General features: G+C 39.1%; 2 protein-coding genes across 2 annotated transcripts; one reads left to right on the forward strand and one right to left on the reverse strand.

Annotated features, from left to right (window-relative positions):
• Window positions 1-605: 605 nt before the first annotated feature.
• On the reverse strand, window positions 606-26,728 carry gatb (glutamyl-tRNA(Gln) amidotransferase, subunit B). Its single transcript, XM_038271903.1, has 13 exons — window positions 25,879-26,728; window positions 23,949-24,102; window positions 23,742-23,855; window positions 13,773-13,971; window positions 11,082-11,204; window positions 10,852-10,965; window positions 9,412-9,496; window positions 6,180-6,224; window positions 5,769-5,961; window positions 5,492-5,625; window positions 2,734-2,812; window positions 2,515-2,649; window positions 606-927 (listed from the first exon to the last, which is right to left on the reverse strand). Exons 1-13 carry the CDS (start codon window positions 25,995-25,997, stop codon window positions 802-804), a joined length of 1,620 nt encoding a protein of 539 aa, XP_038127831.1. The 5' UTR covers window positions 25,998-26,728; the 3' UTR covers window positions 606-801.
• Window positions 26,148-27,268, forward strand: dctpp1 (dCTP pyrophosphatase 1). The gene has a single exon (XM_038271904.1). It carries the CDS (start codon window positions 26,266-26,268, stop codon window positions 26,782-26,784), a length of 519 nt encoding a protein of 172 aa, XP_038127832.1. The 5' UTR covers window positions 26,148-26,265; the 3' UTR covers window positions 26,785-27,268.
• The last annotated feature ends 392 nt before the right edge of the window (window positions 27,269-27,660 follow it).

The following is a 27,660-nucleotide window of genomic DNA, read 5'->3' on the forward strand; positions in this document are numbered from 1 at the left end:
GTAAATTTTTGGCTAAATAAAATGTTATATTCCTATTTGCTTTTCTTTGGGTTACCTCCATTTTGTTGTATTAAGTAAAAAATAAAAATGTTGAAGAAAAGCAAAATCTGTTTAGGGGGAATACTTCATTACAGCACTGTTACATCAATATCTAATTGAACACAAGATCCAGTTGACCAAGGAACATTCTCGGATATCTGCAGTCTCAGCTAAGGTAATACATCACATCATTTTATTATTCTGATTTGTGGAAAGGATGAGCAGTGCTAAAATATCTGCCATCACTCACTGCTGAACTATAACTTTTAATAAATAAAAATTCAGTAAAAGGTGTGGAGCTAAAAATTAAACCTTGACAGCTTCATGTCAAAGGAAATGCATGTATATAGAAAAAATCTAACATGCTTCAACCACAGGGGGGCGTTCTTTGATCAGTCTACTGCAACCGGCCTCTGCCTTCTCAGCAGTTTTAACTTCATCCTTGTTAATCTCCAAGGACTTTCAGTTGATAACTCATTAGTTCATATATTTTTGACAGAAACTATTGTCTCTCTTAGTGGGAACAATAAATAATGTTCGATTCAAATACACTTTTTAAAGCAAAATGACAGTGTAATAATAATAACCTTTATTGGCTTAATATAGATCATATTTGTTATAACAATGATTCTTGATGACACTTAAATATATACAAAGCAGCCACTCCAGGACATGAGTTTCATCAAACTGCAAACATCTGGCTGTGATTATGTGTAAGCAGACACACAGCATCTGTTTCGCTCCGAATAAGCGATGATGGTGTCACGATGTCTTCTCTTCTAGGATCTCCCTCACCAAAACCGGATCAGCTCTCCCTTTGGTCTCTTTCTGAACCAGACCCATCAGCTTATTCAAAACCTTCTTATTTCCACTCCTGATGGCACAAACCTGAAAACAAAAAAAGAAAAAACTCTAGTATCGGGCGCATGTCAGAAAATTATATTAGTAAGGAGTCCATTAAGGAAGCTATTAATTTTCCTTTTAATTTCCATTGGCAGAATGTGTCTTAAAGGGAGTTTAAATAATGGCTGGTTTCTGCTGCCAAAGAAGTTGTCAGAATTTGGTGCCAACAACATGAAAGCTTTGATCCCCCTGTTTTACATCCATAGTTGATACTGGTAGTTGTCTAATGGCAGGTTTTTTGGCGGCATGCATGAGGCCCATTAGGAATAATTGAGCATTGGTCAACAGCACAGCCTACCTAAGGTTGTTGCTACCCATCTCCACCTCTAGATGATCACATATTTTAATAGTTCCTACCAACAAGATGATGCTCCATGCCAGAAAGCTCAGATCATCTACTGCTGGCTGTATGAACATGAGGATGAGCACCATACTCCACAGCCTGCACAGTTGCCACATTTTGACCATATACAGACCTTTTAGATGGGAATGGAACAAGATTTTCTCTTAAACAGATGTTCAGCTGACAATAATGGAGGCCTGCTGCAAAGTCACAGTAAAGGTGACTTTCCACTGCTGCTTGTTGCTCCTGCAGGACTTAATGCGACCTACTGGGTTCCTTAGATAGAGAACTACCCAACCAATCTGTGTGCATGATGTGATTGAACCGACTCTGCAGAAATGCCTTGAGATGACTTGTGTTGCGAATTACTGTCATTTCAATGTGAACCAAACCCTCAGAGCAACCTTCAGTCGGACATGTGCTCCAGACTTGGCCAGGGCTCTTTTTGCATGAATAGCTGCATGGATACAGGCTGACCTATCAGTGCTTCTGCTGAGGTTAAGGCTGTAAGGTATTAGAACATTTAGCAATGGGATTAATTCTAGGATTCATTGCAATGACTATATAAGTGGAGCTTAAGTCTTATTTTCTTCTTTTCTCGCCTTTTCATCAGTGCTTCACACCCTCTCTGACCTTTAGTCAGGGCAATGTCAGTATATCCAGTGTGAGCAGCTGCTTCCTTGGGACTCTGTCCAACTGGCTAAATCATACATTAGTATGAACAATAAAAGTTCATGAGACTTAGAATATATCATCCAGCAATAACTGCACTCCAAACTGTTATTATTGAAAAAAAACTCATATTGTGATGACTACATAGCCACAGTGTATTATGCTCATATGGCTGCTCTGACTCTGAAGCAGATCACACACAGTGGAACGATGTCAGATGATAACATGGCCCCTCTAATCATCACCAACTGTGGAAACGTTACAGTGGGCCTCAGGGAAGTTGGATTCTGTCCTTCAGCGTTCCTACAGTGTTATGGAAGCCTGTAGCCTATAATCAGGTGGCCTCTGGGTCCTATGTACTATTGCAATCTTCTGTCGAAGTGAATTTGTTTTTGTTTTGATTAACTGTGAGGAATAATCATCAAATTACAAGTATGAAATGCTTTCAAAATACCCCACATTTCTTTTTAATATAAATTAGTTAACTTTTTGATTGCATTTCAATGAATTGAGATCCCCCTGTAAATGTAACCCCAGACATTCAATGAAGCCCATACCTCCTCTGGATGCGAGTCTACAACCTTCTGGCAGATTCTGTGGAGCTCAGCGGCGTCGCTAACTAGCCCTAAGTCCTGCTCACGGATGATCTGTGCGGCCGTCCTTCCCGGTGACCTCCACATCTCCTGAAACACCTGCGGGCACAGAGACAGCAGCAGGTGAGAAAGAGAGAACACAGAGCTGGGCTAATAACTGCAGGGTCTGTGCAGCACACTGACCTGCTTTGAAACAGAAGAGGAGATGTGTCCTGCTTCCTGCAGCTCCAACAGCTCAGCCAAGGCAGCGGGAACGACTGGGCTGGAATCAAATTAAGGCCTAATTAAATTAAATTTTAATAGCTGGAGGTGTATTAGTGATATAAATAATAAGGTAGATGGAGAGAGACAAATTGGGATCGCTGGACCGAAGGGACGAGAAAAAGGAGGAAAAGAACTACTCTGAATTTCTTACACCTGCTTTATTTTTTGCATCCGCTTAGATCTAAAAAAGAAAATTCTCTCACTAAATCAGAGCTGTTTATCTCCCAGAATACAATTACATGAATCATAGGAGTTATCTACAAACCTCAGATGGGGCCGGAAGAGGAAGTTCATTTACATCTCCAGAAGAATTATAATTTATTATACCAACATAGATGAGGTTATCAGAATCCTTCTAGATTTTGTACTGGGTACCATACCATGCAGCTTTTATTTCGCTTATTTATCCTAGGGTCCTAAAACAAAGACCCAACAGTTGTTCCTCTGACTCGGTTTTCTGCACAAACATTATGTGCATATAATGGATGGATGGATGGATGGATGGATGAAAGGAAGGAAGGAAGGAAGGAAGGAAGGAAGGAAGGAAGGAAGGAAGGAAGGAAGGAAGGAAGGAAGGAAGGAAGGAAGGAAAAGAATGTACTAAGTAAATACTGAAGAAAGAGGCAAGAAGGAAAGACAAAGACAGATTTTTTAAAATTAAGGAGAAAAATGTCCTGAAATAAAGACTATTTTCCATTTGTATTCTAAGCTCTCTCCAACTGTGAAATCTTTAGGTTCCACAATCAATGTGATCTTCAGCTAATCTCAGTCTGACTCAGCCGTTTCATTTTTCATTCCAGCTGCAAAAATGATTAAACTCCCATCTTTGGATAATTTAAAGGGAAAGTGATGTGTCATAATCGTCCAGTATTCAGAACCCCGGCATGCTTTGAACAGAAACAGTGAGAAGTGGTGGTTTAATTTCATACAGCCAGCGGCAACAAAGGCTTCCTGTCCGAGATTTTGGAGGCTTAATTATGAGACCATGAAACCATGGCAACTATTTCACGCCTAAACAAACAACAAAGGCTGTTAATTTTAAGCTTAAGTGCAACATGTGTAAAATTCAGCCTGTTCCAGCCGGGAGCTCCTCTTCTGGAACATATCATCTCCCAGGTTTGGCTATAGAGGCTTTTTTCCGCATAAAGACTCAGTGACTTTCTCAGAGACAAGACAAATAATTAGTAAACACAAAATGATCCCATTTATGCATCTGAGAAAGGGGCAGAAAAGTAATTTGCTTCTGCTCTGTCACCTCCTTCACTTTCAATCATGGCATTTGACAAGTGAAAAGGACTAAAATGAGGTGTTAATATGAGCTACAGATCAGAAAGGAAACTGGTGGATTGGCTCTCGGTACAGAAGCAGTGGGTAATTAAAGAACAGAATGGGATGAAAAAAGGAAACGGTATGATCCTGGACATTTTGGACTCTCTTTCATGAATGGACTCCTGCTGTGACAGTTATCATCTGACTGCAGGTTCACTCAGCGCTGTTCGCTGCCAGGACACACTCCTCCATCCATGTTTATCTTTAATCTGTTTCAGCCCTTGATGTGAGCTTTAGGATCTGGCGACTGATCTGACGTTAGATCTGTTAAAGATCTGAGATCTGAGTAAGGCTCTGGGACTGTCTCTGTGTAGCTTCCGCAGAGGAGGACCGTATTTTTTGAAGTGAAATTTTGAACACATTACCAACACTGGTAACTGAAAGACCAATTAAAATCACTACTTTGACACAGTAAGATTCTAGTTTACATTTATTTACCTATAAACCCGGAGGGAACCTTTAAAGTTGATACATCGCAGCTTTAATACTAACTTGTTTCACTGTTAATATTAAGGATTTTATAGGCAGAAATGATCCTAAAGGTTTTCACAATTTAAATATTTTTAAATATTGTCACAATACAACTACAAATGTTAATTGATTTAATTTGCAGTAGACAAACACAAAGCTGTACACAACTGAAGTGGAAAGAAATGCATCCAGTATGTGAGACGTGTTTTCATTCACTAATCAGTACTACAGCTGTATCATTACCTTTATGTATCTAGAACCTAAGATTTTAATTAAAGTCTTATCTTACCAGGGCTTGCTTCTAAATGTTTTGCTGTGTCTTGGAAGTCAGTGATCAAGTTGTGTAAAGAGTCCCCCTACATTGCAGTTGGAGCTCCTTCAAAATCAGATGCCTGCTTTTCTAAATATGCTCCTACTTGTCTGGCCTACTTTTTTAATGTCTAGATCATGGATTGACCACTTCACTGGGAGTTGTTAAAATACGTATTTTTTTAACCTAATTCTGAATTACAGTTCTTCAGACCCTTGTCCTTTAACTGTCTGCAGTGCTCCTCTGTCTTTGTGAGGCTGTTTGTTCACTAAAATCTGGCTTCTTCAGATTTATACCTGCTTCTGGACATAACTGGAATGCAAATTTACAACACAGATTTAATTTGTAAAGAAGTACTGAAAACCTAACAGGCATTTATTTCCTCTTTACATTAATGAGAAACTTTTTTTATTGGTTTGTAATTCAAAACCCGCCGAATGAAGGTGAAATGGAAGGTGACAAACTGTGACACAGTTTAAGTACTTGGATTACTTTAGTAAGGAGCTCATTTGTGAGAAATATTCCATATTACGTCCCTCACAGCCAGTTCCTCTGGGTGTTTCTCACCTCTGGCTCACGCTCAGTTCTTGCTGCTTGAGGAGTCCTAATAACTCATTGGTCACCCAGCCAATCACCTTCCTGGGCTCCCTCTTGGTTGACTTCATCACCTCCTCAAAGTACTCCATCAACCCATCCTCATTCTGCAAAAAATATTCCAGTATTAAGCATGCAAATAATTAACTTACTATGTAATCAGTCCACTGAATATCAGCTAAGTTAACCCAGACTAAAGGATTTAATCCCATTAAATGGTTAGTTTTATTTCAGCCTCCCACACGCTCACCACCAGAGTGAAGCTGTGCTCTGGCAGGATGCCGTACAACTGAACCAGCCTGTCTCTTTTGATGCTGGGTAACTCTGGCAGCCCTTCCTTTATCGTCTGAACCACTACCGCCTGGCACGCGTCGATACCCGCAGGCAGCGATGCGTTATCCTCAAACACAATCAGGGGGGGCAGGTTGGGCTCTGGCATGAACCTGGAAGAAGTTGAGTGAAGGAGTGAGTGAGAGAAGCCTCTCAGAGTGTGAAAGATAAGCTCAGAGTGAAGGAGAAGGACTCGTCCTCGAATACAAATTTAGTTGTCATCATATTTTACATCATTTCCTCAATCATCTGGCTTGATCTAAATTATTCATGTATCAATAAATATTTCTGCTCCTGCTCCACTGACACATGAGGAGAATAAAAAGCTCACCTGTAGTCCTGAAGACCTTCTTTGTCTCTCATTGCAACAGTTTCCCTAAAACAACAAGAAACACATTATATTAATCAATCATTGGGGGGTGGGAGGTCAATCTAAGGCTCGGGGGCCATTTGAGGCCCTTGGAACTATTCTGTTCAGTTCTGTATACATAGTTGTATAATATTGCTGTCTACATATCCCAGGCATTGGTTTGTAAATTTACAAAACTAAAATCCTACTTTTGAGTCGGAAACCACCTCTTTGGCGCCCTCCTCAGGCTAAAAGGACATTTGATTTTTGCTATAGGCTTAGCTTGGTTTAAACTAAGTCAGCAGCACTACCGTGGTGAGCAATGGTTTCCTTAGGGACTGACCGCACATTAAATGATCTTGTTGCTGTCATGGTCTTGGTTCTGTTTTTCCTTACTTTGCTCCTTTTTTTCTAGATTTATTGGTTTAATTCCAGTTTTGTTGTAATTTCTAGATTTATATTAGTTCTCATGTTTTTCTCTTGTCCTCTGTTGCCCTCTTGTGTGTGTGTGTGTGTGTTCCTTTCCCCTTGGCTCCCTCGTTGTCTCCTCTAACACCTGCTCCTTGTCAGCTCGTTAACCCTGCCTTTGTCTCTGTCTGCTATATATGCTCTCCCTCTGCTCTCACTCTTTGTTGGTTCCTTGTCTTTGCTGTCCTCCCATGCTGTTGTCCACCTACCTCGTCTCTCCCTGGCTCCTTGTGTGTTGTTTCCCCAGATGTCTCCATAGTTCTGGTTTGCTTTTTTATTCTTCATGTTGGATTTTGGATTTTTGGATTCCTGCCTCTGTTACCTGTGTATATTTCATTAAAGTTGCAAGAAATCTCCTCAGCCTCTGCCTCTGCATTTGGGTCCTCCAAACCACAACTGAACCCTGACAGTTGCAATGAGAATTGAAAATCCTTCATTTTTCTCTCCATTTTAAAGATAAATGAAAAAGGTAAACATTGGATAAAACTAGTCGAGAATATCTGTCTGTCTTATTTTAAATTATTGTTTCAATAACTCGCAAAGCATAAAAGCTATAAAAAAAAAAAAAAAAAAATTTTGAAGAGAAAAAAATGCATCATAATTAGACATAAGACATTAATGGTTTGGAATTAATTTTGTGTCGACAGGTTAAGAGGTGGTTAATTTTTGTTTAATCAATTTTGTTTGGTTCAGAGATTTATTGATGGGCCCAACCAGAACCACTGTTGCTCCTCCGCAGCACCCCCTAACCCTATCTCTGTCACCAGAGAAGACTGCAGAGATAGACCCGATGGCTGCATTGTAAAACAATCATCCCTGGGATCGTTTTGCTTGCCAATTATTGTGTCTCTATGTGCCACTGTCAATCACAGTTGAGACCGTTCCAGGCTTCGACCCCCCCTACATGCTTCACAGTCCCCCTAGCACTTCTTCTTTAGATTATTTTCAAGTATTACATATGAGCAGAAGGCTTTGGAGCAACGGAAGTTGTATGTTTCTTGATACTCTGTGAACAGGTGGTGCTTTGAGAACATTTACTTTTATAACCAAACACCAGCAGGGTTTGTTTCGCTTTGTCGGCAGAAATGCCAGTCTTTATTTTTTATATGTTAATTGGGGGCATCATAATACAACTTTTTCATTATCCATATATACCAAAATTACAGCTTTGAGTGTGGACCAATGCCAATATTCACCCAAAACTATACCAGCATGAATCATACATACTTTTCATAACCTATTTTATAGTGTGGAATGATAGAAAAGGCTTCATCAAATGATATTTCTTATTTGGATGATATTGGACCAATTCTAGATATCAATACCTGATTGGAATAGCCCTAATGATAATTCAATGATGTTTCAACTTTATGTAAATTTAAAACAGTATTAGAGAAAGATAAAACAGCTCCTGTCCGAGACAGCCACCAATAACAAACCAACCTACAGCATCCATTACATGGTTATCTAAACATGCTCATCATCGACAGGCTGAGGAGGTTATATCTTTTTTCAAGAGTCATTGGACGACAGGTGAGAAACATCCTGAACAGGTCGCCCGTTCAGGTTGTACGACACAACACAGTGGAAAAAAACAGCTATGCACACAGAGATTCATACCTAATGGCATTTTGAAGGGGCCAACTAAAATACTGTAGGGGTGTATGGTTAGTTAGTACATGTTATCACAATATAAGCCTCTCTTTCAAGTTGATATGAATAAATATTGTTTTTTTCTGTTTAAAATAAGGATTGAAGGAAAAAAAAAAACAATGAGAATTTAAGTTGTAAACTTAACCCAACCTTAAATCTATAAAAACAGCTCAGCCTTATCAGCAGCCTTGCTTAGCTTGGATGCAAGAGGTTGAGGAGCTAAACCCTTTCCTTTGTGTACATCTCCCAGAATTCCGTGCAGTGCTGGAACAGAGTTCAGTGAGTTTATAGAACACACTTTGGCTGTTGATATTTATCAGTTACCTACCGCAATACATATGGTATTTGTTTTACTGCCCAGCCTTTCCTTAGTTATGTTTTCTTTCATTTAGAGAGAACCCAACACATGCACAGGGTGAACATGTGTACAAACATGAAAAAAGGACCCAGAATGGGATTTAAACCCTTCTTCCTGTACGGCCACATTGCCAAAAACAGTTCCACCGTGTAACCTCATCCCATCCCGCAGCAATTTTATATCATAAAGATAATTGCCAGTCTTCAGTTTGTCAGCTTAAGAGAACAGCTTGTAGCTAGTCGAGCTTTTTTACTGTTTGTCTTAATTATTGTCCTTTTTATCTCACAAACACTTTGATATTCTATTTACACATTAATACCAACAACATCCAGTGGATTAAGCAATGAAAACCCTGAAATATGCGCATAATAAATAAGGAGAGTGACCATATGAGCATGGATTTGTTTCAGTTATATTTTCACAGGAAAAGACTAAATCAGAAAAAATGTTGAACATCCCTCGGATATGGAAGGACTTATGGGAAGCGGCCGGCGTCCCAGAGGATGATGGAGGCCTCAGCTGTGAGGCAGAAAGCTCATTCTGAGAGCCACGAGCTGCACATAGCTCACAGATAACACGGGCCGACAGCAGCGTCCAAATGGCTCTGTTCATCATCATTACCATGATGGTTCATCCTCAGCAAAGCGTAGGACTAATGAACCAGGCAGGGATCCCAGACAGGGTGTTGTAATGGCTAAATCCTGGCGTCACAGCGCTGCTTTTTCATCCACTTACCCTGATTTGGAATCGTATGCCCGGGTCTCGTTTTGCACGGTCCCTCCTCTCTGCACAACCTCAGTCTGTCTCTGGATCTCAAAGTCTGGCAAAATAAAACATGAGCATGATACAGAATGCAACTGAAACTTGGTGTTCAATGCTAAACACCTGCTGCCACACAGCGATATTCCTCACTTCACCTCACTCTCACATCAAATGCACCGAACACCTCAAGAGCTGATTGTTTCCAGTTACAGTTCAGTCCAGGGTCGATATAACCATGAATGACAGACGATCTTTATTAAAGAGGGAAAGTCAGACGATCTCTCACTAACTGTACTTAAATGGTTGCCAGTCTTTAACTGTCAACATTTTTTTAACATTTCAGCCTTGGAAAACGTTTATTTTTAATCGCAAGAAGAACAAAAAGTTTTATTTTCTGAAATGTGAAGAGAAAAGCTATGTTGCTCTATTGGAAAACTGGAATAGGCAGGTTTGTGAATAAATATAACTTAGAGGTCAATATAATGGAATCTGTCAAACAGCTTTATTACCAGGAAAAAGTTCCATTTAAAAAGAAAAAGCAAACTGAGTTTTTTATATGAAAGTAACAAAAAACATGCTGAAATTATAAATATTTTATAAATGACCTCCACCTCTTCAGATTTCTGCTGGATATAACTTTCCATAGTGAGGCAACTTTCTAAGAGTGAGGGCGTCATTTTTAATTAAAAAAAAACATTAAAAGTTTAAAAATATAGTTATGTAAAACAGCCTATCATAAAAAAGTCTATTTTAATCATTTTTGCTTATTTGCTGCCTCTGTGACCCAGGCCCCCTACTGTTTAAAACACTTTATCAACTTAAGATTTTTACTAAAGTAAAAGTGTAAAAGTACGATTTTTAAAACTACTTAAGGTATAAAAGTAATGCAGGAAAAAAAAATAAGGACAGAAGCTTTAAACCTTTTACTGCACTACCCTATTAAAGGAACATTTCTGGATGACAACTTCCTTATATTTAATTTGCTTAATTTTATAACTAATGGTAACAGCGTCATATTTAACTTTGCATCATCTTGAAAAAATATTTATTTTGGTGCAGTAGTGAAAGAAAGAAAAGAATTGTCTCGATGAAACAAATAATTTTTATGTTTTTTTAATATTTTAAATACCAACAGGCCATAACAAAAATTAGCTTAAATGAAATAAAACTAATGAGCCTATTCTTAAAATGTAAGTAGTAGAAAGTTGAGATAATAATAAAAAAAAACAACCAAAGGAGTAGAAGTAAAAATTTGACAAAAAAAAAATGACTCCATTAAAATCTAGATAGCCAAGATTTATACTTAAGTAAGCTAACAAAGTATTTGCACTTTGTTACTTGACACCTCTGACGGCGAGTACATGCCTTTCCATTTCAGCTCCCAAAGCTTTTTAACCTCTTCTCTGTCCTCACCTATAGCCCTGGCCAGATATCTAATGCTGTTGATGTTCTTCACCTCCGTCCTGATTCCCAGCGGCTCTCCTGGTTTGTGTACTGACACGTTGGCATCAACTCTTAGCTGCCCCTCTGGGAAAGACAGTGGTGAGGGATACATACAGAAAAATGATACAATTTCTGTTGAAATTTCAAGCAGAAAATAGAGAAAAAAAATGTGTACAAGAGAATGGAAGAGATTTTCCTACCTGACATGTTACCTTGACAGGTACCGAGGGCCTGCAGGATGAGCTGAAGCTCTCTGACAGCTGCTGCTGCTTCCTCTCCACAGCTCATGTCCGGCTCCATCACCAGCTCCATTAGGCCTACACCTGGTGCATGTGCAGACAGCTGTGTTTTACATCCACAAGGTATCGATCTTATGGCGCTCTGACAAAGCTGAGCTGAGAAATGTTCTGTGTGTCTAACCTCACTTTGCTGTTACCAAGAGTGGTGTTAGAAAAAAAAAAAAAAACTATGCAAATATGCACTTCAAAGCTTCACTTCTGCCTTGAATTTTAACTGGGTAAAAATAAGAGCAGATTGAATGTGGATGACATGTTTAAAACTAACTCAAAATGAAACAGCCTCCACATTATTTGGAAGGATGAAAGAAAGACTTGTAATAAAATCAGCCTTTAAGTGCAGCAGCATATTCCACCTCTGCTAATACCAGAAAATAAAAACATTTTGTTTTAATATTTATTCAGTAGAGGGCAAAAAGCAATGTTAAGAAATAAGTTACTGATGCCAACATCACCACTGTCACCTCTAAATATTCCAATAGAGCAGAGGTCACGGATTAGCGGACCGCGGTCAGAATCCGGACCGATCTGCTGGCTAATCCGGACCCAAACTGAAAAAAAGTATAAATTACTGCCTGTTGTCCGACAACAGTGTAAAAGTTCACTTGGGCCACTTCTCCTGTGTATATGGTAAAACCCTCCAGAGCACCTGGGACCAGGCTACACATGATACAAATTACCCAATGAGCTGTGTCAGTCAGAAGCAACTTTTAGACACAGCAGGCAAACCTGTGGCAAGCCGGGCGGTGGGAAAGAAGAAGACAATGAGAAAAAGAGAAAAGAAAGTGTGAACTGCTGGAAGAACTGCGGTGAACTGGTGAAGGCAAAGTGAAATGGCGTGCTCAAAGATGACCCTGCAAATTTTGAGTATTTTTGACTCAACCTGCTGCTGTGAAGCAGGATTCTCCACCATGAACAGAATCAAAAATAAATATTGATCCAGGCTCAAAATGAGCAATAAGTGCTTGAGAATGGCTTTGTCGCCATTCAAAGCCAGATTTAAAGCCTTGAAGGTCAGCCTAAAGCCCATTTCTCTTATTAAGCCATAAAAAAGAAAGAAAAAAACCCCCAAAACTGGCGCCGTACACTGGCTCCACCGTCAGACCACCATCAGTAGACAATGCAGGTGAAGTGTCTTGCCCAAGGACACGACACTGAAAGTCGGAGTCGGGGCCTGAACAGTCAACCCTTCGATTTCAGGGCAAACTCCTACATCCAACGCCACTGTCGCCCTAAAATATGTGAATCAGAAAATTATCTATATACCAAACTGAAAGACTGTTGTTCTCTACTTCAAAAAACACTTTAGATTTAAAAATGTAAAAATATCCTATTTTTTTAATATATATTTTTCTTTTTATTTAAAAAGTCAATGTATAACATGGATGCATAAACACCTGTATTTTATTTCAGAGTTAAATTCTGTTTAAAGTAACGGATTATAATTAAATTTGTCTCGGGACACTTGCTGGTTTTTTTCAGACCCCGCTGATTTATAACTAGTTACATCTGCAATAGAGTAAGTTAATTAGATTGTCAAAGAATTATTATTAGGCATAGATATGCCATAAGACTCATTGTTATTCAGCTAATCTTCAAACTGGGAAAAACAAGGATTCATACCATTCAAGTGGGGTTTGTTTGCGTCGACAGTCACAGGTCAGGAATTAGTTGAAAACAGCGCTTTTTTGTATGAATTGAATTAAATATTTTTAAAAAACAAAAATCTTGAGATTAGGGCTGCAACTAATGATTATTTTGCTAATAGATTAATCTGTCGATTTTTTTTTTTTTTGATTAATCGATTAATTATCAGATAGTTAAAGGTCCCTTAAAGAAGATTTTTTTTTACGAAATCAAACCAGATAAAAATATAAAGAAAATTTTTACACTTAAGGAGTTCTGGATAGAGTATATTGGTGGACGAAAACATTTCTGTTCTTGCAAAAAAAATGTTTATATGTTTTTTACATCTTTGTATAATTACAGCTCTAAGTGGGTTGCTCTGTTCTAGAGTCTCTATACTCCAGTTAATGATTGATCGATTACTCAATTAGTTGATGATTATTTCAATAATCAATTAATCATGATTAATCTGATTAATTGTTTCAGCCCTAAGTGAGATTAAAAAAAAACATCTACCAAACCCTACTGCTTGAGAACTGCAGCATAAAGTGGCATTAGTGACATTAGTAAAAAAGGCATGTCAAAGCTTCCATCTTTGGTGAGGAGCTCTAAGTTAGAGGTTGGAATTCTTCCTCATCATAAACCTAACATTTAGCTTCCACCACTGTTGTTTCAAAGATCTTTAGTTAAATAAGAAAAGATTGTTTTATTGTAAGGTTTCTGACATATCCCCATCAGTGATATATAAGTTTCTGTAATTTTCAGGAATCCACCTTTAGAGCTGATTTACACTGCTCCGAACGTCACTAATTCACCATGAAAAAATAGAAGCTAAAAATGGCTCCAAGATACTGTTAAAACACTGTTTGTCCCTGAATGATGCTCTAACACTTGACTAAAAGAAATAAAAACAGAATGAATCAGTTTCATCGGCAGTTCATCTTTCTTTGTACGATGCGGCTCTCTAACCTGCTCTGTTAAGGTCGATGAGTGTCTGACTGTGGACGTCATCATGCAGACTCTTCCCGCTGTCTTGTTCCAGCTGAATCTGTTTAATGTGAACATTTTTCCTGATCACCTGGTTTCTCTTCTTCCCTCCCAGGACGCTGTAGGTAAGCATCCCGTCCACTGCCACTGGGCGACGCTGCTGAGTGATCTGGTATCCTGCCTGGAAGAGACCAGGTGCAATGATGACATGATGAATAATGGCAGACCAAAACAAAAAAAAATACATTTTTAAATGCCTCCAAGACACAGATTCTTAATTAGATACAGGTCTGAGTTTTGACTGAACTATTTTGGCAAATAAATACGCTTTGACGTTCCATGCTCTGAGCTTTTCTAGCCTTAAACTGGTTTCTTACAGGAATTGCCTTGTTTTATAGTCTCTCACTCTTCAATCTGGCCAGCTTGCTTGCCTCTTTGGTGCCACCTCATTTCAAAGCAGCAGTTCTTTGCAGGAAGTCTAGAAAGCTCAAATATTGTTGCATCGACTCCTGGTTCTCCTTCTATGCTTGAGTCAGACTGCAAATAGGATCCTTTATGGCTACCTCCTACAATGGTTTCTTTAACGTTTCCATTATAGAGTTCATTAGCGGTAAAGTTAACAGATTCTTCCACCTGAGCTGTGGGTGTCTGCAGCTCCTTCAGAGTTACCATGGGCCTCCTGACTGCTTCTTTGATTAATGCCTAGCCTGTCAGTTCAGACCATCTCTTGGTAGGAATATATAGATAATATTTCTTTCTCTGACCCGTCTGCTATGCTTCTTATTCGTATATCATTCTTTTTATCCTGTTCTTTAAACAATCTCTGAGGCCTTTAAAAGAAACTGTAAAAACCAGGATTAAATTACTAACTAGGTTATTTTTTTCTAAGGTAGTCAGTTACATTGGAATTTAATTTGGAGCTAACATATACATAGGGACTGAATAAAAGTGTACAGTAATATTCTGATTTTATCCACTTTTTTTAGACTGTTTCTTTGCTCTTGATAACCCTCCATCCTATCCACTTTATCACACATTTACGTGAAGCTGTGTGTTTATCAAATAAGATCTTAATACAGGAGGTCTGAGCTTGTAAAGGGACTAAATGTGGAAAAGGGGGAAGGATAACGATCAACTCATATCGATCATAGTATCCAGTCAGAATCCTAAATCTAAACGGGATGATAAAACTGCCTAAAGATCATGAGATAATTACGTCTCAGTACAGGTGAGACGGGTGGCATCATTAGTTATGCCACAGCGCAGCTTTTTCTTTTGAGGACAGCAGAAAAAAATGTTTTTTTGTTTCTTTGTTCCAGTGGCCCTAAGTATTCATTTCCCCATATTACTATGGCAACTACATCAAAAGAAATAAACATTTATCCTATTTATGTTAAAGAGAGCGAGAATGTGGGAGAAAGATACGAGTGGGGCTGTTAGTCACCAGCTTTATGACTGACACCATCAATCATCTCCACGCTGCTTCCTGCTAAAACAGAAGGAAAGAAAAACAACTGAACTCAGCAGGCCTCTCAGCTTGGTAGCTCCTATCATTAACTCTTCCGTTTTAAAGATTATGCATTGTCTTTTCAAGAAGCACCTCCTTTGTAATTTTCATTCACTTTTTTTTGTTGTTGTTGACTCAATTGTCTCTCTAGACGTTTTATACATCATGTAAACTGGGGAGTATCTGAGTTGGGGAACAATATTGTATTTGCTGCAGAATGGATCAGCTGGTCTGCAGAAGAAACATGTTTTTCTTTTAATGAGATCATGGTGGCCACATTAAGCATTCCTGTATCTGCTCAGAAAGCAACCTCTGTCTTAATGAGCAGTTAGATGGTCTCAGACGCTCATTTCTGTGCTGAGAGCCGCTGAGTCATTTACCGACTCATTCCAAAGTAGCTAAACAAACAACACTGTGAGGGTCAGCTCGTTCACGGCTCCTGCACGCTGATTGCGTTCCCAGTCTTGATGCTGCAATCATAGAGTCAATTTAATTTCTTTCCTTAGGCACACCCCAAAGCCTCAACAACACAGACATCTTTGTTTCTCAAGGAAACTTTAATCATTGATAACGGTGGAGTTGCCATTTAATTAAACAAAACTCTTGCTTCAGTTTAAAGAGGGAACGCTGGTCGGATTAGTCTCAAAATGAACAGCTGAGGCGTTTTATCCAAATGTAATCAGGAATTCTTTGTGGATCTCATCAATAATGTGCAAAGCAGTGTGGAAAATGTATTTCTTCAAAAAGCAGTTACGTCTCCCTCGGTTCTGTTGCCTCAAAGTAGAGGCTACAGGAGGACGAAAGTGATCTCACCAGCTGCATAATTAAAGCCACTCTTCATTGAGTTCATCAAGCTGTTTTAAGCAACAATGGAGGCACTACAGTCTGCAGGAATCTAAATCCGTTTTGAATCAGGCAACAGCAGGGACTGTTCTCAGTCTGTTAAGAAAACTTAAAGAAAAAAATAAAAGAGGGCAGGATTAACCTCAGGGGCTACTACCCTGATGGAAACCAAGCACGGTACTTTTAATGCATGAATTTTAAACACAAATTAAGGTTCAGGATACTGACGAGAGATTTCCTGCAGATTTCAAAGAAAAAATATCACTGTAATTAGACATCAGCATCCCTGCTGTGATCCCAAGGCTGAGAAGGAATCCAAACGAGAGCAGTTTGGATTCCTTGGATAAATGCTTGAGAAAATCCTCAAGCTTTTCCAAAATGTACAGATTTTTAGGGGAGATGATGAATTATATAGGATGGTAAACAGAAAACATTGCAAATGCTAGAAAGTTCTGATAAACGGGGATTCTCTGAATATTAAACAGTTTTCCAGTTTTTCCTCCAGTGTTGACAAACTAAAACAGTCTTTACAGACACAAACTGCTTTAAAATAAGTTTTGTTGAGATTTTTTACTAATGAAAGCGTTCTGACATAAAGAGGCAGCATTTGTTTTATTCTTCAAATTCTGCGCTTGGGTCAAGTCCCAATCCCACAGACCGGCACTTTGGGTCCCTAGGCAAGACTCTTAACCCCACGCTGCTCCCTGAGCCCCAAACAATGGCAGCCCACTGCTCCCCAAGGGGATGAATCCAGAAAGGTAAATATAAACATGAAAACGTTTTACAGCAGATTGAAAATAAGAAATAAAATCTTTGAAAAAAAAAAAAAAAAAAGAAATAAACATATTTTTATGTTTGTTTCCCCCTCTTTTTACAATTCATTTATTTCATTCAAAATTAAAGTCTTAGTCTTGCTTTTAAAGAAGAAGTTGCAATGAAAAGTTGGATTTAATTTTCATGTAATTTCCTGCAGTGTGACTGTGTGAAACCCTTCTTTAGGCAGCTTTAATAAAACAGGAGGTGACATCTTCAGGTTAACAATCATCCTCCTTATTATCTTTGCCCTGAGCCATCCATAATCCCTTTTTAGTGGGTTTGGACAGAATTTGCAAATTTAAAATGCTAAACTCTGCTAGACGGGGCAAGTCACTGTGGAGCAACCATGACATTTAATCTTTTCCTTAAAATGTCACTCATAATGCCAGGAAAATTAGCCCCGGGGTCTGGAGAGGTTGGGAAAGATCACGGTGCAAAAGGTCCTTTTTAGAAAGCAAAAGAAGAACCAGCACTGTGAGCAAAGCTACGTTTTCTAGACCTTTTCTAACTGGAGCAATCATGTTATACAGTTATACCTTTAATAAGGAAAACAAGATGTTTTTACAGTTAGAGCTCTTTAGTAAGCTGAGCATCAATGTTGTGTTTCATTTATCATCATTTTAGAGTTTTTTATGTTTTCAAGAGGAGAAAACAAATAGAAATGAAAAAGGAAGGTGGTGAACTCTAAGATAAAAATATCCACAGTATACAGCCTTTTATTATTGCTTTTCTTTCAAATTAAGTCCTGCTATTATTCAGTTATTCTGGACATATCTGGGTTTTTTGGGTGTACTTTGTTTGTTGAAGCACAGCCTCTAAATCATTTTTATGTTTACTAAATATTGAGGCTTTTATTCTGCAATTCCTTTTAATACCTGAACTTTTTGCCCTTACAAAATGTATTGTTCTAAAAAAAGAAAGATGGTGCCATTACTTTTTACCATTGCTGTGTCTAAAGAGCTGTGTTAACAGGTCACAATTATGGTGATGATTCATTATAACTACTCATGTAGGGGCGTTTTTAGGACAAACAGATGGTTACAGTGAAGATCAGGTAATGATTAAATGACCAAGAGAAAACAAAATAAGTATTCAGATCATAAGACCTGCATAATTAGCTATCAGGGTTTTCACAGGTGCATTTTAGTGTAGCTCGATACGCTAAAATTTGTCACTACTATGCTGAAGTTTGGCTGATACACTCAGTTTTATGATAATACAGGCTTTTTGACTGACAACAGGGCTCCCACTTTAGGGTCCTTACCATTACAGTCCTTACTCTAAAGTTAGACTGATATACTGAATTTTATTAAGCGTAAAGGCTGAAGAAACAGTGTTTTTAAAACAAATGTACCTCCTTATTTGCACATATATGTGAGAACCTTGTCTGATGGCGAACTGGGACCCAGCGCTCTGAAAACATGGACCAACCGCCCTCCCTGCACCTTTATGACACTGTCATTGACTCAGGTCTGGTCCTAATACTTTTACCCTTTTTTTCAAGATCAAAAAAATCATCGTAGAAAATGAGAACATCCATAGATAGACCTATTTAAAAAAACAAAAGGTTGATGTAAGCACATGTATGACTTCTAAAAAGTATGCCCATTTTTTTATGCAATCAGTACTTTGCATGATTTACTGCATCAGTGCACCATGGCAGAGAGATCATCATGTGGCTCTAAGAAGGTTTAATGGAAGCCTGGTTTGCTTTGCCAGCAGCCCTAAGGTCACACATAGATTTACTGATAGTTTAGTTCTAGGGAGTTTGCTGGCCGATGCATTACAGCAATACCCTGGTAGTCAGTAAGGTTTTGATACATTTGGCACTGAATGCAGGTATCAAGTTTCACTGGATAAATAACGATCAGCATCTCCATGCAGTTTGCCAGCAGAAGGAAGCATGAAGTGCTCTAGAATTTTCAAGTTGGTGACCAATGGATCAACACCAGAAGAAGCCATGGCCCCACACACCATCACTGACTGTGGAAACTTCAAACTAGGCTTTCAAGCAGCCTCTCCAGTTGGACTGGGACATTTTCAAATACTTTTCAAAAGTGATATAAGATAGGATAATACTTTGCTTTATGTCACATCATGGATGTCTTTTTTTTGGGGGGGGGGGGGGGGTTAGGGGGGTTAGGTTATGTCTCCTGCACTTTTTCAAATGTTCTATTTTGTCCCCTGCAAGTTTTACTGTTCAAAAACAATTTTATGCTACAGTACACAGACAATCGTCGAGCACTAGGACCAAGTGGAAAACCACAGTTCAAGCTGAAGCCCACTTCCCTGAGTTTAGACCGCCCACAAGCTCCTGATTGGCCCACCATCTTTTCTTGAGCAATTGGCTGTCCCCACTGTCACTCTGTAGAAGCTCACTTTACAAACATCTGAGGTGCCACTGAATCTGGTCTGTGATTGGATGGTCAAACACACTGAAGTTAGGTATATTAAACTACTCGCGTTCCCCCACTTCTGAAATCAAAATCTCATCCATGAGTTGCATAATAATTATACTTCATATATCCACCCGTTCCTCCCTCTCTTCTTCCCCACTTGACCTTTTGTGGCTCACCGTCCTTGTGAACATCTTTCAGGTCAGCAGTCTTCACCGTCATCCTGTAGCCTGCTGACCCACAGTGACAAGGCTCAGCAAACATTTGCAGGTGTTTTGAATTATTAGCTGATTAGGGCATGACACCATGAGCTTCCAGTAATGAAAATTTTCACCATGTTTTATTTCTCTGAGATGCTGAATTGTTAGTTTTGACATTTATAGCAGCCATAAATGATTAAATTACCTAAAAAAAGGCTTGGAATATTTTACTTCCGGTGTAAGGGTTCTATATAATATATTGATTTCCATATCTGTGATGACTGGCCAGAAATGCTGCACTTTTAAGTAAGACTGATATTGTTTGAGATGTTTAGTAGATGGGGTTCATACAGATTGTTTAGTATCTGTGTTCACAGAAGTTCTGCAAGTAGGTGACTAAGCAGGGCTGCATTTTTTATCATTATATTCCTATATTGTGTCTGTTGTTTATTCATCTATTCAAATGAAAACTATTTAATAGGTGAGCAAAAGGGTCAGCCTTGTTTAACTTGTGGTAGGGCGCCCTGTCCCATAAGAGCCAGTCTAATAGAGATGCATCTCATTCTTATTTACTTCACTCTAAGATCAGTCTGAGGAAGACCTGATATCCTCCTTACTTAGTACATTGAAATGTCTGAGCGGTTTCTTGGATGCTCAGACTATCTTAAAGTCACTTTGCTGCATCTAGTGAGATCTGGGCTTTGGTTCATACCAGGAGCCAGCCAGTTACGGATGGTCCAATATTTTTCTAACACAACAACGTTATCCTAGGAAGAAGTTCTGGACTTTACAGTGTTTTCTGTTATACCGAGCTGTCCATTGGTTAAGCAGCAAGCATCCCCAAACCATAACACGTCCACTTCCTTGTTCAACAGCTGGTAAAGCCTGGTTCAAATGGCAAGATTTTAAGTTCGTCGTGATTTTCAAACCTGAAGGCACCTAAGACATGATTTAAACTTTTCTTTATTAATTTTTTTTTTATTTGTAGATTTAACAGGTTTGGTCCTGCAGGATGCAGTGTACATGGATATGGAAGCACAACATATAAAAAAAATTTCATTCAGGAAAATTCAAATGCTTAACAAAACCTATTGAGATCAAAATGCTAGTACAGAGTAGGGCTGGACGATGTAGCAAAAAGCATATAGAAAAAAACTGATATTGATTGATATCAATAATTATCTAAAAGATGCTAGAGATTTATTTCTCAGGTTCTATTCTCTGTCTATGTAGTAAATTGAGAGGCTGAGGTAAGGCTGGGAGGTGTGACTTGACCTGAGGTCCAATGTTGTGGTGTAGTTGGACACATATTGCAGCTAATTTTGCACTGATTCCCTGCACTCATTGTACAAATTAGGGAGCCCTGAGTTAGAGAAAAACTTGCAGCCCGGAATTTGAATCCCGGATTAACCCCCAGATTCCACATACTCCGTCAGAGCTCCGCTGCACCCCGCTCACTTACGTCATGCGGAGTACTTGTTTGTCATGTTAATCAATAAGAACTGTTCAACATCCGCCGCTGCTCCTCCGCCTGTCATCATCCACCTACATCTTCTCCTACGGTCACCGTCAAAATACGGAGCTGAGCTATTTTTTGCTCCATTCCGGTCCGGCCAGGTCAAGATCCGCAATTGCAATCGCACCAAACAGAAAAAAGAATGTAGAGAAGATCTGGTTTGTCAAATCAAAATATTTTAGTGATGGATTGGTACTACAAATTATAGCATAATTCTTATAAATTCCCCAAAACTAAGGCAATTTAATTAAATTATTAAATGGAAACTATTGGTTCTTCAACATACCAGGAAGCAGATTTCTCATCTTGATCAAAATATTTATTTTATACCGAGAGTATTAAAAGTTTAATCAAATCCATTCGAAAGAAACTTCTTATCGCAGGCATGCATGAAGAGATGCTGAGTTTGGAAGTAGATAACAAACATCGTTCATACAAACCAATTTTGTATGATCCTAGTTATCCCTGTTACAAAAATCCACAACAAAAAGAAAATATTTGGGCAGAAACTGAACATATCCTGATGGGGATTTTTTTTACTATGTCATATTAAATAAAGTGTTCTTTTCCGCATGTTTTGCTCCTATAAATTTAATAACAATATCGCGCATCCTCTCCTGGAGCTTCAAGGAAGTCAGAGCGGGGCAAGAGCAACGGCGGAGGCTGTAGGCTTTGCTTTGCGCAGGCGGTCTGGAGCGCAGCGGGGCGGAGCGCTGACGGAGGATGTGGGATTTCGGGGTAAGAGTGGCGAGCAGCTGTTTGAAGCCAGGTTTTTCAGCTGCAGACAACGACAGCATAACCATGATGATGAAACATGTTACTACATGAGTGATGTCGTTTGTCACTTGGACGCTTTGTCATATTTATCACAAAGAAGGAAGCCCAGTTAATCTTGCTTTGTCTGCTTTGTTTTGGCAGAAGTTCCTGAAGATTCCTTCGATGATGAGGAACCACACTGGGGTCGACAAGCTCGTTCTCCATTGGGTGTGAGCAGCATAGATGATAAAATTGGTTGGCTGTGTTACCAGACTTTGTTTTTACCGATTCCCTGCAAATTTTACAAATCCCTGTGGTTTGGTTTCTGTCTGACTTGCTAAACCAAAATATTACCAAACTGGGGACAATTTGCACTTCAGTTTCCTCTGCCTCTCCTGCTGCAACATCATCACCTGCTCTGTGTTGTGGTTTGAGAGGGTGGCGCTTTGTCACGGCTTGCCTGGGTCCGCGATTGCGACTGGTTGGAATTGGTGACTGTAGCCTGAACCTACATTATAGGCTACAATGAAAAGGAAGGAAAAATGTCTTTCTATATGGAACTTTTATCGACCCTCTTTTTTTTCTATTGCGCCACACGACTATCAATCAATATATATTGTTAATAAATTATTGTCCAGTCCTAGTTTGGAGTAAATAAGCCGGCCAACAAGACGGTGGCAATGATATATTTGATATTTAGTGGACTAATTGTAACAGAAAGTGCATTTCAGTAAGAAAAAGTGTTGGTAAAAAAAGCGAAGGCTCTCTTCACTAAACTAGTGAGAAGATCTTTCGGAATGACTTCACGTCATGTTTGACAGCTTTCAGCCTCATCTGAGCTCAGAGAACACCAAATGCGCTAAGGCATCTGTATGCTGGAAATCCCTGATTTGTTTTTGGAGCAGTCTCCATGTCTTTAAACGCAGACATGATCACCCTTAAAAAAACACACACCAAGATTATATCAAAACATTATTCTAAGAGCTGTCACAATAATTAGAGCATCTGTGAAGGTGAAAGTAAGCACAAAAACCTGTACTGTTATCTTACCATGTGAACCCAGCATGAGAGGTTATTTTCCCTGAATGCTGTGTTTGGTTTATGAAACAAACCACGTCCTCAATGTTGTTTTACAATTCAGCTTTAGATTGGTAGGTCGAAAATACATTAGTCCAGGATCTAAGTTTTGTTTACATCCTTTCTAGCAAGCATCAGCCTGGTCTTCGGGTTTGTCAAAGAGTCTACCTTTCAAACTACCCATTAAAGTTTGATTGTGTGGTCTCTGTCTGATTTCAAGGGGTTGAAATCACAATAACGACTGAAAGAGCCTTCTGTAGGTCCAGTGGTGATTTTTATTAGAATTTTGGGATTACCTCTTCCTGCTATTTTGTTTTCATTGTATTAGGATGATTTTAAGTTCTTTTGAGACATCAACTTTAAATCCATTACCAGACCCATAAGCTGCTCCAATCTTCTTCCTGAAGGCCCCAGGCAGCTTTCTAGATCCCTCCATGGTGTTCACTCTCATTTTAACAGTCAGGAACCAGAGTGCCAAAATAAATGTCTGAGGTTTAAACAGGACAAACCTTTAAAATGCTATTTAATAATGCTCCCATTATCCACATTTGTGTTTTTAAACATTTTATATGTTGATAAATATGGGGTGTCCAAATGTATCCCTCAACAAAAAATTCAGCTCTAATTAAATTATTTTACAATAAAGATACTTTTAGGGTATTTCTCCTCAGTTTTAACTAATAATCTCATTACATCCCATCACAATTTATTATAAAAACACACGAGCAAATAAGCATCCATGCCAGCAAACACTGGCAGATGATAATTCTCCCTGGAGTAATGCCTTTCTACCTCTGACTGACATATACCATAACAAACATAAAGAACATGCATACTCACAGGAAGGTCAGCATAAAAGTAGTGTTTCCTGTCAAAGAGGGATCTCCTATTAATGGTACAGTTGAGAGCCAGTCCTGTCATCACTGCTGCTTCAACACACCGCCTGTTGAGAACCTTCAAACAAATTGGAAAATAAACATCTGATCTAGAAGTAGAACATTTCACCAGTTTCCAGCTGATTATGGATAAGGTAATAATATCACTCACGGGTAGTGTGCCAGGCAAAGAAGCATCAAAGAATGAAACCAAGGAGTTTGGAGGAGCTAAAAACTGAACCGAGGAGCCAGAGAACAGTTTGGTGTTTGAGCTAATCTGGGCGTGTATTTCCAAACCGACCACTCCGACCAGCTGCTGTGGATCCCTGTGATACATAACAGAAAAAAAATATTTCTATTTACTGCTCGGATTATCTTACAATTTCAGTTAATGAGGAAATTTATTATTGTAGATGATTTACTTGAAAGTTGTTTTAATTTTTTTGTGTTAATTTCATTCTTTTGATTTTAGACAATTTTTTTAAATAGGGGTGTAACGACACATTTATACACATTATATCTGTTACACCTTAGCTGCTCCATAAAATTCTATAATGCAATGATACGGCAGTGACTTCACAGCAGACTGTTCATTAGCTTGGATTTAAATTTGCTATATTAAAAGACGAAAGACACTACCACACCTTATTTATTTTAAGTCATTTTGCAATAGTAGCGCTCCCAAATACCTTAATATGGTGCAGCCCTTTAAAAATCATCAACATACAGCTATCTCAGTATTGCTACACTTAAATTTAAAAAGGATTTTTCATTAAAACGTAAATCTGCATCTGATTGATTTCTTTCTCTTAAAGGAGAAGTTCGGTTTTTTACACTTTAAGCCCATTTTCTGTAGTGTCCAGGATGAAATCGAATGATCGACACCAAAAGTTTGACAATTGCTCCTGTCTCTGCTTTTTGGCTCATTTAGAATCACCCCCTGGCTGCTTTAGAATGGCTTTCATAGAGCATGTCCGATAATGTCCTTAAAACAACCTTAAACGTTCTTTTTTTAAATATGCTACTCACCGTGTCGTCAGCGCTGTTCAATGACGTTCCAAAAAAAGTTTCGTGAAGAAAAAACGTTCCCGTAGTGTTTTATTTAGCATTTTGTAAATCCCATTGAGTTCTGTAGGAATAGTCAATATTCCGCTGCCACCGGAAACAGAAATGGAGCCTGTTTACACAGTTGTAGTCTTTTCGCTTCACTCTGTGTACTCCGACGTCGAGAATCAAGAATCCACCTTTCGTATTCCATTTTCAGAGTTTTTTAAAGTGTTTAACAGAGACGTTAGCACCTCGACGTCGGAGTACACAGAGTGAAGCGAAAAGACTACAACTGTGTAAACAGGCCCCATTTCCGTTTCCGGTGGCAGCGGAATATTGACTATTCCTACAGAACTCAATGGGATTTACAAAATGCTAAATAAAACACTACAGGAACGTTTTTTCTTCACGAAACTTTTTTGGAACGTCATTGAACAGCGCTGACGACCCTGTGAGTAGCATATTTAAAAAAAGAACGTTTAAGGTTGTTTTAAGGACATTATCGGACATGCTCTATGCAAGCCATTCTAAAGCAGCCAGGGGGGGATTCTAAATGAGCCAAAAAGCAGAGACAGGAGCAATTGTCAAACTTTTGGTGTCGATCATTCGATTTCATCCTGGACACTACAGAAAATGGGCTTAAAGTGTAAAAAACCGAACTTCTCCTTTAACAGAACACAGTTTAGTACAACCAGCCAAACTCTGTTTACTGCAGGTAACACACTGACTGCTCATAGATACCTACCCCTAACCCCATTAAATAACCAGGGCAGAGGGCCTCAAGAGCTACCATCCTGTACCCTTTACATGCGTCTCTTCTATAACACACCTGAATCTAAAGGTTCAATCTTCTCATTTAACTCAGGCATGGTAATGAGCCTCTCATTTGATTCAGGTGTGTTAAAAATGGGCTGCATCAAAAAGGAGCAGGATAGTAGACTTGAGCACCCCTGAACTAGAGAATTAAAAATGTTTTTGCACCATTACATTCCACATTAAACACTATGACATAAAATTTGAACAATTTAGATTAATATAAATATGGTAATTGTTACCTTTGGGCCTGCAGAAGTTGACTGCTAAAATGTAGCCTTGAAGAGCTTGTTCGTCTAACAAAATGTATTAATTTGATGTTATGAAGCAGCTCACTAGCTGCCATACAGGAGGCAGCCATGATACCAGAGTCAGTCAGGGGATTATGGGAGTTGTAGTTTGATTAAAGCTCTTTAATATGAAAGAGAACGGGGCTGTAGCTTAAAACTACACTTCCGTTCAGAATGCGTCACTTCCGTTTGTTGGTTGCAATCCGCCAATCTAACGAAGAAGAAGAATGCGTCACTTCCGTTCTACCAACTGGCGGGACTTCTTCACATGGTAGAAATCTACGAGCTGGTTGTTTTCCGACGTTAAAAGTTCATTTTTGCACTACAAGCTGCCAAAACATGATGGCAACAAACGGAAAAGACTCCAGAGGACTGGAAGCCGACGTTTCTTTAAACGGGAGCTGCGCGGAACCAGCTACGGTGGATGGAGCAGCCCAGGAGGCCCAGTCCGGCTTCAGAGGAGCGGAAGGACGCCCGCGGAGGTTCACCTTCAGCCCGGAGCCCAGCATGGAGGACATTCGGAGGATGCAGGCCGAGTTCACGGACGAGCGGGACTGGAATAAGTTCCACCAGCCCCGGAACCTGCTCCTCGCTATGGTCGGGGAGGTGGGCGAGGTGGCCGAGCTCTTTCAGTGGAAGGGGGAGGTGGCGGAGGGGCTTCCAGACTGGACCGAGTCCGACAGGGAGCAGCTGGCACACGAACTGAGCGACGTGCTGATCTACCTGGTGGAGCTGGCAGAGAAATGCCGCGTCGATCTTCCCCAAGCGGTGCTCCGCAAAATGGCGCTGAATCGACTAAAGTATCCAGCGAGTAAGGTGCATGGCTCGGCCAAGAAATACACCGAGTACAAGGACTGAGGTCTGGAGAGTCTGCTCTGGATCAGGGGGCTGGATGAGACCCATGCTGCTCAGCATCTTATGGTTCAAATGACATTATTCTGAGTCATCATCTAGAAAACAAGGGATGCCTCATTTTCTCCTCTATTAAAGGCAGCATTACGTTTTATTTCCTGACACAAACATTGCTGCCTTAATGTCTTTAAATTGGAGTTTTGCCTTGTGTTTTGGTAATCTTTTTTGTACTTTTTTTTTAAACAATGTTGTACAAATTCTTTGAGGAGGATATATGGGGAAGAAGATATTTCTCCCCATTCGATTTATACCTACATTTTAAGTTATTTAGTTTTGTTTCAGTATAAAGGTAGCAGTTTGGATAAAACCATCAAAGGAAGTTGAAATCCTGATGTGACAATCATTTTTTCTATTTTCCCATTAGACAAAACATGTTTATTCAGTCTGTACTGTTATTTCTTCTGACAGTAAAAGCTACTTGGAAAATCTGCCTATTTGTGCTTTTATCACGATCAGGAATACCTGAACTTTTCTTTTTTACTACATTCATTAAATACTGGAATTGCATTCCAAAACTACCCAGATTTTGCCAATGGTGTGCAAATTATCAGCTTTATCATGAATTAATATATCATTTTGATTGGATGACAAAATATTTGATGTTGCAGTATGTCATGATTCAATATTGTTGAAAAATCAGCATTCACCAAAGGGAAAAAACCCCCCAGCTTTTTTCATAAATACGAGATCAGTATCCCGTATTATGTGAAAAAAGTCCCATAATGATTACTTGAGCTAATAATTTAGCATATCTCAAAAAACTGGTCTTCATGATTACCTCTTAAAAATATCTGAATCTGCTCCACTGAGCAGTGCTCTGTA

The sequence above is a fragment of the Cyprinodon tularosa genome, unplaced genomic scaffold, assembly GCF_016077235.1.
Source record: "Cyprinodon tularosa strain WSP-4 unplaced genomic scaffold, ASM1607723v1 ctg81, whole genome shotgun sequence".
Classification (NCBI taxonomy): Eukaryota; Metazoa; Chordata; class Actinopteri; order Cyprinodontiformes; family Cyprinodontidae; genus Cyprinodon; species Cyprinodon tularosa.